The sequence below is a fragment of the Lissotriton helveticus genome, chromosome 3_2 (genome assembly GCF_964261635.1).
Source record: "Lissotriton helveticus chromosome 3_2, aLisHel1.1, whole genome shotgun sequence".
In the NCBI taxonomy this organism is placed as follows: domain Eukaryota; kingdom Metazoa; phylum Chordata; class Amphibia; order Caudata; family Salamandridae; genus Lissotriton; species Lissotriton helveticus.
Window position 1 is genome coordinate 313,747,987 of NC_136062.1, and position 17,120 is coordinate 313,765,106.

Consider the following 17,120-nt stretch of genomic DNA (forward strand, 5'->3'; position numbering starts at 1 on the left):
GCCGATGCCTCCGGTGCTCGCTCTGTTGGCCTATAATTACAGCACTTGTGAGTTGCTGCAGGCACAGTTTGATGTCTCTGTTGCCCTCAGCAACGGGTCTGGTCATCTCACGCATAGCGTCAGTCATGGTGCCAATTTTGTCAATTTTGAAATGTTAATTTTAATAGCACCCATGTGTCTCCCCTGCAGGCGCTGGACACGCAGCATCCATGTCTCAACCACGCCGTATCTGTGTGCTGGATCATCAGATCTCTCTGCAGCTCTACCCAGGGGCCCGGCCCGCTATCGGACTCAGACACGTGCTGCTGCTTTGGCGGTCGGAGTAACGACTTTCTGTTGTTGGACATTTGTGGCTGCTGGCCTCTGCTCTGTGTTCATCACCTGCAGGGAGGGGACATTTGCCCTTCGGCTTTGTGTTGTTGTCCGCCGTGGTGGTGGTGGTGGTGTTGTCTGCGGCGGTGGTGGTGGTGGGGTTGTCCGCCGTGGTGGTGGTGGTGGGGTTGGTGGTGATGGTTGTGGCGGTGGTGATGGTGGTGTTGTGGGTTCACGTCCCTGAGGGGTCTCAGCATCGGTCACCACTGGGGTTTCAGAGATGACGAGGCGTCTGCTGTCATCTGAATCAAGGGGTGATGCATCTGTGTGTGAAACAGTGCATTGTTATTATTTTGCCATTATGTATCTATTTTGCATTATTTCATCTACATAAAGGACATTTTGTACTGACATTTGGCCCTGTGCTTTCATGATATGACTACAACTCCCATGATGCAACACTCTGGTGAGTGAATATGCGTTAGGCACGGCTACATGTGCACTGTGTTTGGCCTGGGGGAATGGGCAGCGGTGGACAACACACTGCATATCTGTGCTGGCATGCATCTTACCTTCTCCTCCTGCTGCAGCGCTGGAAGTGTCCAATTGGGTGACCCCTACAACAGCTTCTGGCTCAATTGTAGCCTCAACGAGGTCCTCGAGGGCTGTGTTTGGTGTGCCAGCTGCATCCTTCACCCTTTTTGCTATCCTCTCCTTTGCCCTCTTCCTGAGGTCATACCACCTCTTCTTCAAATCGTCAATGCTGCGGTGGGTGACTCCTACAGCATTGACTCTTTATTTGATGCGCAGCCACATTCTGTGCTTCCCTGCCTCTGGCACCATTAGGGACAGCTTGCCAAAGAGCCTGTTGTGTTTGCTGCTAACCCCCTCGATGAACAGTTCAAGTTCTTTGTCCGAAAACGTTCGCTTTCTCTTCCTGGGCGTCTCCTTGTCCTGGTTCTCTGGTCGATGGCTGGTTTGTGCTGTCACTGTCTCACTCCTCAGCTCCTGTGCTCTGCCTCCTCCTCTGAGCTCCTCAGGGCACTGAATGAAGCATGGGCTGTGTTACTTCCTGGTTGTGATGTCATCAACCTGCTTCCCATGCGACTTTTCTTTTTTAGCGAATTCGCTAATACCGAAATCGCAAATACCGATTCGGTATTTGCTATTTCGGTATTTGCTAATCTTTGATTAGGAGTCTTGCTAATGTGTTTTCCGAATTATTTAACGATTTTTAGCGATTCGGTATTTAATACCGAATCTGTATATGCATCGCGGTATGCGAGTCCTTATTAGCGATTCCTTATTTTTCACTAATAAGGACTCGTTTTACCGAATTTTGATGCATATGCCCATAAGATGGTACTAAAGCACACACAGCTACTGCTGAGCATTGCTAACCGATTTGTAGATGCATCAATGACATGGAAGTGCACACCACAAATATCTCAATGCACCCTAACATGATACTCACTACAGTTCACTGCCAGATGATGTCTTTGAGACTTACAGCTCTGAGTATTTTACATGGACATATTTTTAGCCATAAACTGCTATGAAGCACCATGTACTTATGTTGCCAAAATGACAATGTACATTAGCATGACTAGGGCAATGTGACGCATGGGCCTCACATTTTGTGACATGTCACATACCAACAATATTTCAATCTCATGGCAAGCCGTCAATAATCCAAGGCATGAGAATGTCTTTTGTAGATGTAGTTTTGAGTGGCCTCCATAAGGAAGTGCACTGTGTGCCAAAAGCCTGGGCCTGGCATCTGACATCCCTATGTTGTGCTGACTGCTGACACCCAGGACACATCAATCTCACAAGAGATCACTCACTGATGTAAACCAGTTGCCGCAACTTGACCATGCACTGATGCATACGTACACCCCTCCTCAATGCACACATAGTAAGTACTGCCACTCAGAGTGACATGGGTATTTTCCATCAAACGTTACAGTACAACACTTCAAATACATCACAATTTGCAATACGCACTGATTACATACAACCATGTTAAGTCCTAGTGCAAACACAATCTGCCAATAGATGTGTTTAGCTCTATAGCTTTAACATTTCACTGTCTAACCATCCCAAAGACATGTTGCCATGTGCACAATGAGCAAATGCAGATCATCCAATACATCACTGCAATCATCACCATCTACACCATCAGCGCCTGTGTGCAGTTGATGTCATTGTGGCAGAGAATTACATTATGTGAGGCCATGCTGCAGATATTTGTCCAAATGTGTCACTGTGATGCTGTCATCTGTATAATTTTGCTGTACACCGTCCATGGAACAGGTATAACTCTGCTAACTCACTATACCCTGAGTCTACATTGGTCCATGTCTCAATCCACTTGCACATCATTACATGAGTGACAATATTGTGGAAACCACACAGCACACACACGGCGGACAAGTGTACCGTGGTAGACACTTCACACAACTTCTTTTCCTGTGTAGGAATGGCTCAGTTCAGACACAATTTTCCAGCTGTAACATGCAAACATGTCAAGATGATTTGCACTGCCACTGTTCATGTATTCCCTACATGAGAACCCAACTGTTGTACACATGCAGAACCTCATGCCATTGCCACTGAGGTACCTTTGAACCGATTGCATCACACTAGAGACATCTCAGAAGTTCCTGGGTTGCTCAAGGCTCGGATTAAGGCAGTCAGTCATGCACTAACTCACACTTATCCCAATACTCACACCCAACTTGCTATTCAAGCGTCCCTCCAGCTCTGGCTGTGTCACTGCCAGGATGCGGGCTAATATTAGGGTCATGGTCTGGTGCGTCAACCTTCCACTTCAAGGGAGCGGCCCCAGCGTCATTTCTGCAACATTTTTGCTAATGCGGCAGATGTCATCCCACCTCTTGTGGCAGTGAGTATGGTGCTGGTTGGAGACCACCAGGGCTTGCACCTTGCGGGCGATGGCCCTCCATATTGCCTTACGCTGATGGACCTTGAGTTTTAGGCATGGGAGAAATTATAAAAACTTTTTAAACAGAATGTTGTGGACCACTGTGTGTGTCAGTCCAGAAGCATTTATACAATACCACACACATAGATCAATGGACCGCAGAGTCTGTTGATCATGTCACATACTACACTCTGACCAAGCTTGATGAGTACAATGGTAACATCTATGAGGATGGACCGACTACCTGGGTATCTCATACACCTACAGAGGCATGCACTAAAATCAAGGTGAACAGGGTGTCATCTGTGATGCATGATGTGATTGAGCCTGACAGACAATACACTGTAATTGTTACCTACTGGTAATACTCTCTGTGTTTAACACTACACACTCCTTAATGTCCAGGACCATTGCATAGCTATACATGTTATGGATATAAAGATAAGGTACCTGACACTATATTCTCTCACTCATGTGACAAGGTGAAGGCCTGTCTTGTGTACTCTTCATACCTGTATATGCCACTACATAAATAGGAGGGTGCACTACTCATATGTCTTTCTAAGTCCTTTGTGTGATGGTGGCCCAGATAAATTGTGCATTCACAGGACAGGCCTTAGGGGTTTTTACAGATGCAAAATGTGGTCCATCACAAAATTCACATGCATGTAGAATGAGAATGATGACACGGTACATACACATGTGAGACTCTACATATAATGGCGCAAAAACAAGGACGAGATGTCCACTGTACATGTAGCAGATGTGTGAGAGATGAGTTACCACTAATCTAGACAGATACAGGCCTTGAACTCTTGTGCAGACTGGACTAATCTCCATAGTGTCACTGTCAAATCATTCCACCCACTAATCTGTACCCTCTGTCCAATCGACAGTTACCACCTTCCTGATGATTAGAAGACTTACTGACGTTTTTTGTGACATTTCACAGGGAATATGTATACAAAGTGACAATTGCTCCAGTCATCAGTGTGACTGTACTACTGCTAAACTTCGGTATATACAATTCATCATTGCATGCAATCAGGGTTCAAGGGGAATAAGGCTCTACACACCATTACAGTGAAGTCATTCTGCTAGGCAGAGTTTGACACATTTATATTACCCATTCAGAGACCAATATGTGTGATGTGAGTGTCCAAGGGAGCTGCACAAGTGACAATGCTGCCATCCTTTCCACACACGCAAGTGCAACAACTTGTACGTAATGTATGGGCCATGCAGATGTCAAAATCAAAAGTCATTAACATTGGCTTGCACTCTGAGGCACATACTAATGTCCAGGTATATAGGGTGAGCATTCTTATCACTCAAAAGAAGTTACACATTCACTTATCCGTACCTCTAGAGCACCATATAGCCGCTCGTACTGCTAAGGACCTTATCACCATAACCTCCAGCTCGTCTGTGATGAAGGGACGGGCCCTGCTGTTCTCAGTACGAGCCATAACTGGTTCCAGAGATGAAGTACAGCAACAGTTGATAGGAAGGAATGGCAGGCAGCAGTGTCTGTAGGCAAGTGACAAGTATGGCCATTTCACACACATATATAGGCCCCTAGGGTTGTTTAAAGTTTATTCTGCTAATGCAATTGGTCCGCCTCAGTCACATTATTTAATTGGGGCCAATGCCTGTGTCTGTAGTGGCAGAGCAAGCCTACCGCGACGTTCAAAAATAAAGGCAGTACCGCAATGGCAGTTCCTATTGGCTGCTATGTTATTCACATAGGTGGTGTCACAACGCGGGGGTCAGGTTGTCTCTACTGCTACCCTGCATTATTCAATTGGGGCCAATGCCTGTGTCCCCCCTGGTGGAGCACGTCTACCACGATGGCAGTTCCTATTGGCTGCTAAGTTACTTGCATAGTTGGTGTTACACCGCTGGGCTCAGAATATCTCAACCTCTACCCTGCATTATTCAATTGGGGCCAATGCCTGTGGCCACACTGGCGGAGCATGCCTACTGCAACATTAAAAAATGGAAGGCACTACCGTGATGGCCGTTCACATTGGCAGCTATGTTATTTGCATAGGCGGTGTCACACCGTGGGGGCCAGAATGTCTCTACCGCTACCCTGCATTATTCAATTGGGGCCATGCCTGTGCGTGTAAACACATTGTGCATTTGCATTTTCGAAGTGAAAATTGCATCACTGATTCCAACACAATTTAAAAAAATTAAGGGCACCTTGTAAAGGACTGGAGAGTGTGACATTTTACTTTAAGCTTCCCACCCATGTAAAGGAAGTACACATGGGCTAAAATGCATTGGCCTGTCCATCATCTCAGGTAATTTGCATCTATTCGGGCACGTACACACATTTCCTTTGGATATGTATTTTATTTAGGCCTGGGCGGTAAATTTCGTTACGCTCACAGAATTTGCGATATTTTGACATTTTCGCGTTCCGCGGAGAGGCAAAAATGTCCAAACTTTCGCAATCTGCCGCGAAACTGAAGTTTTTTCTTGTTCGCACTTTAAAAATGCGTTCTTGCGTGCGCAGTAGCGACTTACCAGGTCCCTGCGTTCGCCGAGGAGTTTTCCTATCCATTCGCGCGTGCCACGAGATGTTGGATTGTTGGGAAACGGTCGTGCTATCCCGCGCAAGTTTGCGATCGCGAACACGTCATTCGACCCGGAACAGGAAATAAGCATAGCGAGCAAAATGGCCACGCCCATTAGCAACCACATGGGCAAGTTAGAGGAACATTGCTCCAAGAGCATGAAAAAACACATCACGAACGGGCAGGAAAAGCAATCTCTGCATCTTTGCGAAAGTTCTGCATGCTCGATGAGATTTTGCGCAATTTCGCGATAGTTTGCGAAAGTTAATTTTGCAAATTCCACCCACCCCTAGTTTCATTGTTGGGAATATGGAAATGTGTGTAATGCAGACTCCTCCCACAGTCATGATGGTCAGCCCACGTAATGTGCATATATTTCTGTACACAGTGCTATATATTGATGAAGTCTTGTCCAGCTTACACTCACTGCCAGCATTTTGATTTGATGTTGTGTTTTATGGGACTCAAGGTGACTTTTGTGCAGTGACAGCAGTTACATAGAACTCTGCATTTATGCTGTTTGCCACATGCGCTGTGTCATCTAACCACAGGGCTGAGTACACATGATTTTGCAGTGTACTTTATGCCTGATACATTGGCAATAATTTTGATTTGACAGTAGTTAGTATGTACACCCTGGCTACCTAATTGACTATAGGGGATCAAGGTGTCTATGCATGTCACTTGTGCATTAAACAGATTCAACTGTCAATGTTGTGGTTGTGTGAGTCATTCTGTATGCTGTTAACCACATCTCAACTTTGGCTCTTTTCACACGTGTCCCATGACAGATTCGAAAGGAGACCACCTGTGTATCAGCTGATACCAGACCTGTTGAAAATGGAGGATACAGACATTATAAAGAAATTCGTCTCAATCTCCTTACTCTTCAAAAGCTATGTGCTCAGTTGGAGCCCCATTTGAGGCCTAAGAGAACCTATCCAACAGCTTTGAAAACAAAAGTGAAGGTGATGGCAGCCCTGCATTACTTTGCCTCAGGTTCGTTTCAGTACATAGTGGCCATCACAGGTGGGACGTCTCAACCCATGTTCAGCATGGTGTTGTGTGATGTCCTGTCTGCATTGTTAACATACAAGGGCAGCTACTTCCACTTTCCAAAAAGACATGAATTGGCAGATATGACGGGGGAATTTTATGACTTTGTTAACATCCAAAATGTTGTTAGAGCCATTGACGGCGCACACAATGGCCGTGTTCCACCACAGGCAAAGGAGCACATCTACCATAACAGGAAGCATTACCATTCAATAAATGTACAAGTGTTATGCCTAACCGATTTGATAATATCCCACGTGTGTGCTAAATTTCCAGGGTCTGCACATGACTCCTACATAAAGTGGAACAGCATCATCCCCAATTGATGGCAAATCTTCATCCAGAGAAGGCCTGGCTTGTAGGTGAGTGAGCCCTGTCAATAATTGTGGTGTATGTGTGACATTCTGGCTTCTTCTTCCTCAAATAGTTCAATTACATTGTTGGTCTGTGTTTCTCACAACTAGTTGACTTTTGTATCCCAACCGGCCTTGGTTGCTGAGCCCATTGAGGAATCAAAGGATGCCAGGGGTAGTCTGTTTCAATTATGCCCAAGGGAGGACACGTTGTGTAGTGGAGCGAGCTTTTGGACTTCTGAAGGCAAGATTTAGGTGTCAGGACAAGAGTGGTGGTGCACTGCTCTACTCTCCCCAAAAGGTATGTCAGATCATAGTCGCCTGCTCCACAACCTGGCCTTGCGCAAAGGGATCCCTTGACTCAGGATGACGATGAGCAGCAGGAGCTCCCACTGCAAATTCAAACATGCCTAGTTACGCTGATAGTGGTGAGGAGGAAAGTCCTGACCTGGGTTAACAGCTCATCAACAACTACTTACCTTGAGTGTAAGTTTGCATTGAGCAACTATGACTGTGTCAGTTTGCTTTGCTGTTAGGGCAGAAGCATTAACAATGTGTTGGGATGCTGGCTGTTTTTGGCACACTGCTGTGGGGTACTTTGTGCATCACTGTGTTTGTATTTCCACTTACCTGACATCTATGTTGATGGGGTTGGTCAGTGTTATCAGATATGAATCTTGTACAGTGTTGACCAGAAGTGTATTCTTGCTGTTCTTCCATCAAATGACAACTCAATGTTATCCTTTTTGTTGTGTCATTCTAGGTCCCTCTGCCCTATCAGTAGATTGTCACAATCTCATCCTGTGGTACATTTAAATGTGAGTTTACATTGTACATTGTACTTACTTTGATAAACATTCAACTCACACAAAGGCATGGGTGTTAATGGTGTTTATTTTCATGCATATGGTGTTTCTTTTAAAGTGAGTGAGATGTAAATTGTGCATACAGAGTGTTTCAGTTGTCAATGATGATGACAGAGACAAATAGAATAGTCACCACAATAGTGGAGTTCCACAGTCCAACAGGCTCATTCCATCTACATGGCAATGTGGTATTTGATGGTCAACAAATTCAATGTTCTGTGTAACACTGAAGACATCAAGGCTGGCTCAGCGTCCTGTCTTGGCTTGGTGCTTTGCTGCGTGATTCCAGTGGTGTTTCTTGGACGTCCCCACCTGCATTTGGCAGGGAGAGGGCTCTACTACAGGCTCAGAAGAGTCTGAGGAGTCATCGGCTTGCAGCTCATCCCTCCCTGTGGCCGTTGGTGGGAGTATCAGCAGGCTGCCCACTTGAGTGGAGGGGCTTTACTTGAGCTTCATGTATGTCCCTCAGAACACCCACAAGCTGGCCTATGGGATCAACCAGTTGTCCCATACTAGTGTCCATGGCCCTCTACAGCAGGCAGAGGGCTTGTTTTTTTATCTACAACTTGCCCATCTGTACCTGGTTCTGCTGGTATGCCCCAAGGACTCTTGCAACAGTGGCCAGGGCTTCAGTCTCAGTGTCTTCATGTGATTGGCCCCCAGTTGCCCCTGCCCTGCACACACGGACCTGTGGCCTTGGCTGTACATGCACCTGCACACTGTCCTCAGCTTCCTTGGTATAGGTGGTGGTGTTGGAAACCTTTGAGACAGGGACAGTGTTCCAGGCAGCATTGGTGATGGTGGAGGTGGTTGCAACACAGGTAGTTGGTGAAGGGGTCAGCATTGTTGCTAATGTGTTGGGAGGTGTGGTGGTGAGGCCAATGAGGCCCTGAAACTGAGTACGCCCTGACAGGCCTGAAGGGCCTGGTTGGTGCTCCTTATCCGAGAATTGGAAAGAATCTGCCTCTGAGAGTTCATGCCCCGGGGGGTAGGGGGCAGACTGGCTCTGCTGGTTGGTGGTGGTCTCGCCAGCTGTTGATTGCGATTCACCTGTTGAACAGAGGTTACATTGTCAGCATGTTAAGTACACTCCACAACATTGGTAATGCTGTTTTTGATGTGTTTGGTGGAGAAGGCCAAACTTTTAACATTGAAATATAAGTCATTTGAAACAGTTTATCTGCAGTATGGCAGGATGTTGAGGTACATCGTTACTTGTTAGTGAAGTGACATGGCAATACCAAACATTTAACATGTACAGTAAGTGTATTTCCAAGGACATGTCATCATCTACGAACTTGATGCTCGTCAACTTTAGTTTAGGAATGGATATTGTAGACTTTTCAAATAATATGTTTCACATATGCAGACATTTCCTAATTTCTGTAGGTAATTTTGCATTCACATCATGTGGGTTGTGTTCTTTACATGAGTGTCCATGCATGTATTGTGTGCATATGAGCCTTCATGCTTTACTAAAGTGGGACTTACACATTGCAGTTTGCACATATCGTGATTGGGCTCTTAAAATCTTAACATGGGACTTTGTGATTGAAAGTGTGATTTATGTGACATATACATGGTCTTAGCTGTGTGTGGAGTGGATGTGACTTATGGAGCTTCGAAGAGTTGGCTAACAAGTGTGGGATGTGGTAGTCATTTTGCTCCATGCTGTTGAGGGTTGAAGCAAGAGAGCATGAGCTGGCTATCTACCTGTAAGGAGGCACTGTGGAGGTAGATGGCTGCAACATATCTCTGGGGTGGGGAGGGTGATCCCTGCTGTTTGGGAGTAAGGCCAGAGAGCATGCGCTGGCCACATACCTGAAAGGAGGTACTGTGGAGGGAGATGGCTGCCACATGGCTCTGGGGTGGGGAGGGTGCTCCATGCTGTTTGGGAGTCAGGCCAGAGGGCAGTGTGGGAGTCATATTGTTGTTCTCAGGTCACAACAACCCCCTTCCTAGTAAGATGGCTACCTACCTGTAATGAGGTGCTGTGGAGGGAGATGGCTGCCACACGGCTCTGGAGAGGGGAGGGTGCTCCATGCTGTTAGGGAGTGAGGCCAAAGAGCATGAGATGGCTACCTACCTGTAAGGAGGTACTGTGGAGGGAGATGGCTGCCACATGGCTTTGGTATGGGGAGGGTGCTCCATGCTGTTTGGGAGTGAGGCCAGAGAGCATGAATTGACTACCTACCTTTAAGGTGATGCAGAGGAGGGAAATGGCTGCCACGTGGCTCTGGGGTGGGGAGGGTGCTCCATGCTGTTTGGGAGTGAGGTCAGATGACCTTCTGGGAGTTATAGTGTTGTTCTCAGGTCCCAACAACCCCCTCCCTAGTAAGATGGCTACCTACCTGTAAGGTGAAGCAGACGAAGAAAATGGTAGCCATGTGAGACATGTTTTGGAAAGAGTGCATTTTACATAAGTTAATTTTTAACTGGTAATTGTAGCTCAATGATTGTGCATGACAGCATCATTGTGATGCAATACATTTGTTGGTACTTAGCAGTCTCCACTTGCCCAGCTATTCCTGTGAGACTCACTGGATGCAGGATGGCAAGCACCTTCCCCTCCCATTCAGTGAATGTTTGTGGTGGAATGGGAGGGCTACTGCCAGTTCTCTGAGCCGCCTCATGGTTCCTGTTGACATGGTTTTTCACCCTGGTCTTGAGGTTATGTCACCTCTTCTTGATATCATGCAGTGTGCGCAGGGTGGTATCTACTGCATTGACTTTGCTGACAATCCTTTCCCACATTTGATTTTCTCTAGCAAGTGGGGTCTGTGTGACCATTGCTCCATACATATGTGGATCAACTCTAATTATCTCATCTACCATCACTGACAACTCATTGTATGTGAATTTGGGCATTTTATTTCTGTGACACGGTGTATGTGGTGCAAATATAAGACAAGTGCAGAGAGCAAGATAGTGGTGGAGGTGTGTAAGGTGTGTCAGGTCTGTGGGTGAAAAGTCTAGGTGTGTGGAGATAGGTGGGTGTGATGGTGTGTGTTAGAACTGGGGGTCTCTAGTCGGCTGAGGCAGTTACCTTAGGAGAAATAGGGACCCTTGTTTCTAGTCAGGGAAAGGACGGACACCCATTTTCATAACACCAGCTCACCCCCTGGTTGCTTGGCATGAGTAGTTAGTCTTATCTTAAAGGCAATTTGTAAAGTATTTGCAACCACTCTCCCAGTGACACAGTGATAACACCACAAATGGACACCACACTGATGTATGAAAATAGCGGTATCTTTATCAAGAAGAAAAATACGGTAAGACCAAACGATAAGAAATCCAACATATGCGTATTTGTAATATTTCCCTTTGTCGCTTATTAGGCCAACAAACACTTATAGGTTCGTGCAATATTAATGAGCAGTTCACGATGTTCAAATGCTGTCCTAGTGCAATGCTGTGCAGTTTTTAATGCAGTTCGTATCGTCAGACTGATGTAGTTTGTAATGCATGAATAATGCAATCCTCAATGCACATAATCAGGCAGTTCGAAGTGCAAGTATAATGTAATCCTCAATGCACGTTATCAGGCAGTTTGTAATGCAAGTATAACACACTACTTAATGCAAGTAATATAGTAGTTCGTAATGTGGGAATAATTCAATCCTCAATGCACATAACAAGGCAGTTTGCAATGCAAGTATAACGCACTCCTTAATGCAAGTAATACAGCAGTTCGTAATGCGAGAATAATTCAATCCTCAATGCTCATAATAAGGAAGTTCGTAATGCGAGAATAATTCAATCCTCAATGCACATAATAAGGCAGTTTGTAATGCAAGTATAACGCACTCCTTAATGCAAGTATAACGCGCTCCTTAATGCAAGTAATATGGCAGTTCGTAATGCGAGAATGATTCAATCCTTAATGCACATAATAAGGCAGTACGTAATGCAAGTATAACACACTCCTTGATGCACATAATCAGGCAGTTCAGGCAGTTCGTAATGCAGGAATAACACAATCCCTAATGCAAGTAAATTGGTAGTTCATAATGCAGGAATAATACCAGGCCAATCAACGCGATTAGCACGGGCCCCACTAGGCCCCAAACACAGACAACAATCCTGAACTTCTGAGGGTGGCCCCGGTATTGCCGGGCAGGTCCAGGCCACTCAAGGACTCAGAGCGTCTAACACAATGCAGCGGGAGAGAGACGGCAGCACTCCTGTACTCTTCTTGCGCGCCTCCCCAGGTCACACATGCTTGAGGTGCCCGACCGGATTCCAAGCCTTACCTTGGGGATGTTCTGCCTCGCTCTCTCTCTCTCTCCCCGGTCTTCGGATGTCCTACTGGGTGCTTCCAATGAAGACTCAGCTCCGATGCAAGGCGACGCTGTAGCTTGACAGGTTACGGCGCTGCCTTCTCCGTTGCTGATGATCTTGGGCAGATTCCTCTTGCGAACAACGATCACGATTATCTCACGATTTCCTTAGCTTTACGAAATCCTTCAGCACGTTGTGGCTCGAGTCAGCGGTGGTGATCTTGATCCGCAGCCCCCGTTATGATGACGGTTCGGGCCACAACCAACTTTACAGCAGCATTGACGATGATTCACGCTGAGGGGGCACTGCAGTCACTGGGCACTTTCCAATCACGGACCCAGCACAGCCTCAGGCTGCACACGCACAAAGCATCACTCAGACTAAGGTGGGTTTCGGGCCAACAGTCCCGGGGCATTGCTTACGACGGTCTCAGGCTGCAAAAAGCACACGCACACAGTGCTGCTGAGACACACTTGGAAACTTTATTGTTGCTGAGTTTCCACAACAAGAAGCCAGCTCTCCTCATGCACTTGGGAACAAGTTACTTCTGGACACAGCACACAGCAATGTCCTTTCAAGCAGGGGGACACAGCATGCAGCAAAGTCCCTTAGCCTCTCCTTAGTTAAATCAGCAAACTGCAGGCCAGCCCCAGAACACATAGCAAGGGCCAGTCCTTCTCTTCAGTCTCATCAGCTGTTCTTCCTTGGCAGAGGTTCCTCTTGACCACGAAGTAGTTTTCAGTCCTTTTCAGTCTTGATTAGTCCAACGTTCAGGGGTTTCATCCCTCATAGGTATACCCCTAAATGTCTTTGAAGTCTTTGTGTTCAGGGAGGCACTGACCCCTGTCCAAACCAGTTCTGGGTGTCTCCCTGCCAGGTACACCTTCTTCCTTTGATTAGTGGAGATCTGGTTCCTCAATCACTCAGCAGGAGTTGGAGCCATTCTTTTATGGCAGCAGCCCAGGACTCTTCACCTCCTCCCCCCTACACTCCAGATGCAGGTCAGCCTGTTGCTGTGTCCTACATTTCCCAGACCCTATCACATTCAAATTCAGACAGCCAATCCACAAACAGGCATAAACACACAGAATTGTTAGAACAAAGAAACCATACACTTCTAAAACGTGGTTTCTAAACACACAATGCAAAAATCACCTTCACAAAAAGATGTGTTATTAAATTGTGAATTCTGGCACATTAAACTTCACCTCTCCATTTTAAGCCTATGGGAAGATAGAGTGGAAACATATCACACAGTCTTCCCCATTATAGTCTATGGGCAAGATGGCCTTGCAACAGTGAAAAACGAAATGGAGAGTATTTCACTGTTAGGACATGGTAAACACCTTAGTACATGTCCTACCTTTCACATACACTGCACCCTGCCCAGAGGGGTACCTTGTATCTACCAAAGAGGTGTCTGATGTGCATCGAAAGGCAAGGATAAGGCCTGGCAAGTGGGTGCACTTGTCAGGACAACTTGGCAGTTAGCAAACTGCATGCAGGCACCGCAGTGGCAGACCTGCGTTCTCTCTTTAGGGCTACTTGTGTGGGTGGCACAGTTAGTGCTGCAGGCCCACGCGTAGCATTTGCATTACCAGCCCTGGCACACACAGTGCACTTTACTAGGAACTTAACTAGTAAGGCAAACATACCAATTATGGACAAACAATTACCATAACACTTAATACAGGGTGCATATGCACTTTGACACTGATTAGCAGTGGCAAAGTGCCCAAAGCATCTAAGCCAGTAATATAATGTCAGAAAAAGGTCTAGGAGGCAGGCAAAAAGTTTAAGGAACTTTAGCCAAAAAGGGCCAAGTCCAATAGTGTGCTGTGTGATAAGTTGCCTCTCCTAACAGCTGCAGTGTTTGGCCATTCAATGCTGTGGTTTTGCAAAGGATGATGGTCAGGGAAGGGGTTGGTTGTATACTCTGCAATGTGGGTGTGTCCACCTGAGGAATGACCATCAGGGATATTTTTCTGTTATGACCAGGGCTTTCAGTGAGTTCAAAATACTGGGGGGTCTCTCATTGGGGTGTGGCAGATGTTATTGAGGGCGTGGCCTAAAATACTTGAGCCGAACATTTGAACTTAGCGTAGTGTGCCACCCAACTGGGATTTTGCTGCTTCTGTCCATTTACCCAGCTATTTGACACAAGTAACATTGCACCTACAACGAGCAAGGACTGTTCTCAATGGTTGTAAATTGCGTAAGATAAACAAGCAACAACTATTAATTTGTTGTATTTCATATTGCAAATGCTTTCGTTCTTGTGGGGGAGCTAGGGCCTAAGGTTAGAGCTGCTAACTTTCAAGATGGGGAAGCAGGTTCAAGCCTCACGTCGGCTCGACATCTTGTGATTCAAAAATTAATGTATGCTTCTGTTATGTATAATCATCTTTATTCGATTTGATAAACAATCCATAAAAGCATATAAATAACAGTCAATAAAAAATTATTCACCGAAATACAGTTTTGCTAAAATGGGCTAAAATATAATATCATCCATGGAAGTCCTTAACCTACTATGCATATCCTCATTGATGTACTCAGTCCCCCCTTGTTATTCGTAGTTTTAAAACGGCCTTTAAAAAGTTTGTCACACAATAAAGGGTAAAAACATCAGTTAACATTTTTAAAAACAGCAAAGCTACCTGAGCCTGCCTGAATCTAGTTCGTCTTAACAGCTCTTTCAGAAACAGTTTCCTGGGGTAGGCATAATCCGGGAATAATAAAACTAGGTGAAATGTGTCCTGCGGAGACTTCATGTCGCAGACGCAGGGCCCTCTCTCTTCTGAGTTTATAATAAAACCTGCCGGTACTGCCAATAAGTGGTGGATATAATTTTGTCTAAAACGGGTTACCAAAAAACGATCATGGGCATTAGCCATAAATGTTAGATAAGGTTCTATGCCCTGTGACTTTTTAACTAAAATATAATCTCTCACCGAGTGTTTCCCCAGTTCAACAGTTTTGCACTGTGCCATTGCAAACATTGGGAAGAGTGTTTTAATATCGCTTATATCTTTTAACTTTATTGTCGCAGGTTTATCAAATAAGTTTATGCGCCCTATGTTGACAAAGGAGTCCCTGACGTATTTCAGCCATGGGATTTTCCGCGCATGTTCCAAGGTGAACCAACCTTCTCAGGCCCACCTCTTCGTTGGTCCAGATCTTCAACCAATCTACTAAAGGCTTCACTCCTATACTGTCTGCGATGTAACTAACACCCAGCTCCTCATGTATACAATATGCTGGCGTGCTCTGTGGGACTTTCAGCATCCGCCTTAGATTCTGTTATGTAACTAGTGCTCAAGTTCGCACTATATGATACCGACAAGTCTTTTTTAAGGTACCTCAAAAGCAGTGACAGATGGTACTATCACAGAGTTAAGCAGTTATTTTGAATTTTTTGGGCCACCCTGAAGGTGAAGATGGAGAGCTCGTTAGGGACCCGTTTAGGCACCTGCTTTTCAGAACTGCCGGTGCGGTGCAGTGGAGAGAACCGGCCCACTTAAAGGCCTGGTTATGCACGGGGCATTTAACCGTCTTTGATGTTGCATTCGCGTGACTGCTGCGTGGTAACGCAATGCTCATTACGACACTTCAGTAAAATCATCGTAATTTACCCTGGGATCATACCGCTGGTGAATCGGCCTTTTTGATCCAGGAAACAGCTTTTCCATCCAGGGTGGTCAGATTTTTTGGATTCCAGACCGTGGCGGATGATGTTTTGTCAAATCCCAACGCTGCGGTCAGAATTTTACTACCATTGCATCGTAATGTGAATGCCGGAATTGCCACGAAACATGCAGGTGGTTTTTTTCTGGAAGCACGACGGTTGGAGGGGTTTGCCGTCCGCCATCGTAATGACCCCCTTAAAGATGATTCGGAAAGAGACAAACGAGATCCTGTCTTTAATGGTCAGTGGTAACAAAATCTTTATCCATCATGACTTCACCAAGGAAACCACTAAAATCTGCAAAGGGTTCACAGAGCTTCGACCACGACTAAGAAGCTCTGGTTTTAAATAAGCCTTTTTGTATGATCCACTGTACGAATATGGAATTATGGTTTTTCCACAATCTTTCATTGCACTGATGTTCTTCGTGCCTTTCTAGACCAGCATTATACGCTCTCTATGGATATGAATGAGACTGATACTTGAATATTTTGTTCTAATATTTACTTGTAGTTAGCCTTTTTTGATAGTTTTCATTAGCAGGGCATTGTCTTTGTGAGTCACTCTTGCATTTATGTTTCTATGTTGTCTTTTCTATGTTTGTCTTTTTTTTCCTTTTTCTGCTTTCAATTAGTCCTATGAGCTACATTTTACTCCTGCATATTATCTTTTTTTCTTACTGTTGTTTCTCTTTTATTAAAATGGATAATGTTAATAGATTCAAGATTGTTTCTTTTAATTTTAAAGGGGACAACACCCTGTTAAATGTATTAAAGTGTTTGATTTCTTAGCGAGATATAAAGCTGATATTTGTTTAAGCAAGGAGACTCATATAGATGATACAGTTTTAGCATGCATGAATAAAAAGTGGTTGGTAATGTTATCTCTCTTCCTAGAGTCAACAAAAAATGGAGTTGGTAATCTTTTTCCAAGAAAACTACATTTCCAAATACTAAACAAAGGTTCTGATGCTGATGGTTGTTACCTTGTAGTTAGAGTTGATAATACTGTTCTACACTTGATTAATTTTTA

General features: G+C 45.2%; 1 protein-coding gene and 1 long non-coding RNA gene across 15 annotated transcripts in view; both read right to left on the reverse strand.

Annotated features, from left to right (window-relative positions):
* LOC144826311 (uncharacterized) overlaps positions 1-17,120 on the reverse strand; it is a 1,506,634-nt gene that overhangs the window by 1,097,899 nt on the left and 391,615 nt on the right. The gene's annotated exons all lie outside the window — the stretch shown is intronic.
* Positions 8,137-17,120, reverse strand: part of LOC144826310 (uncharacterized) — a 64,791-nt gene continuing 55,807 nt past the window's right edge. For both annotated transcript variants that reach the window (XR_013609769.1, XM_078684652.1), the window contains exon 2: positions 8,137-9,169. Coding sequence is in view for 1 of the 2 variants with exons in the window: in XM_078684652.1 (XP_078540778.1) it covers positions 8,679-9,169 (491 nt within the window). In the remaining variant the exon portion in view is untranslated. The remainder of the gene's footprint in view (positions 9,170-17,120) is intronic.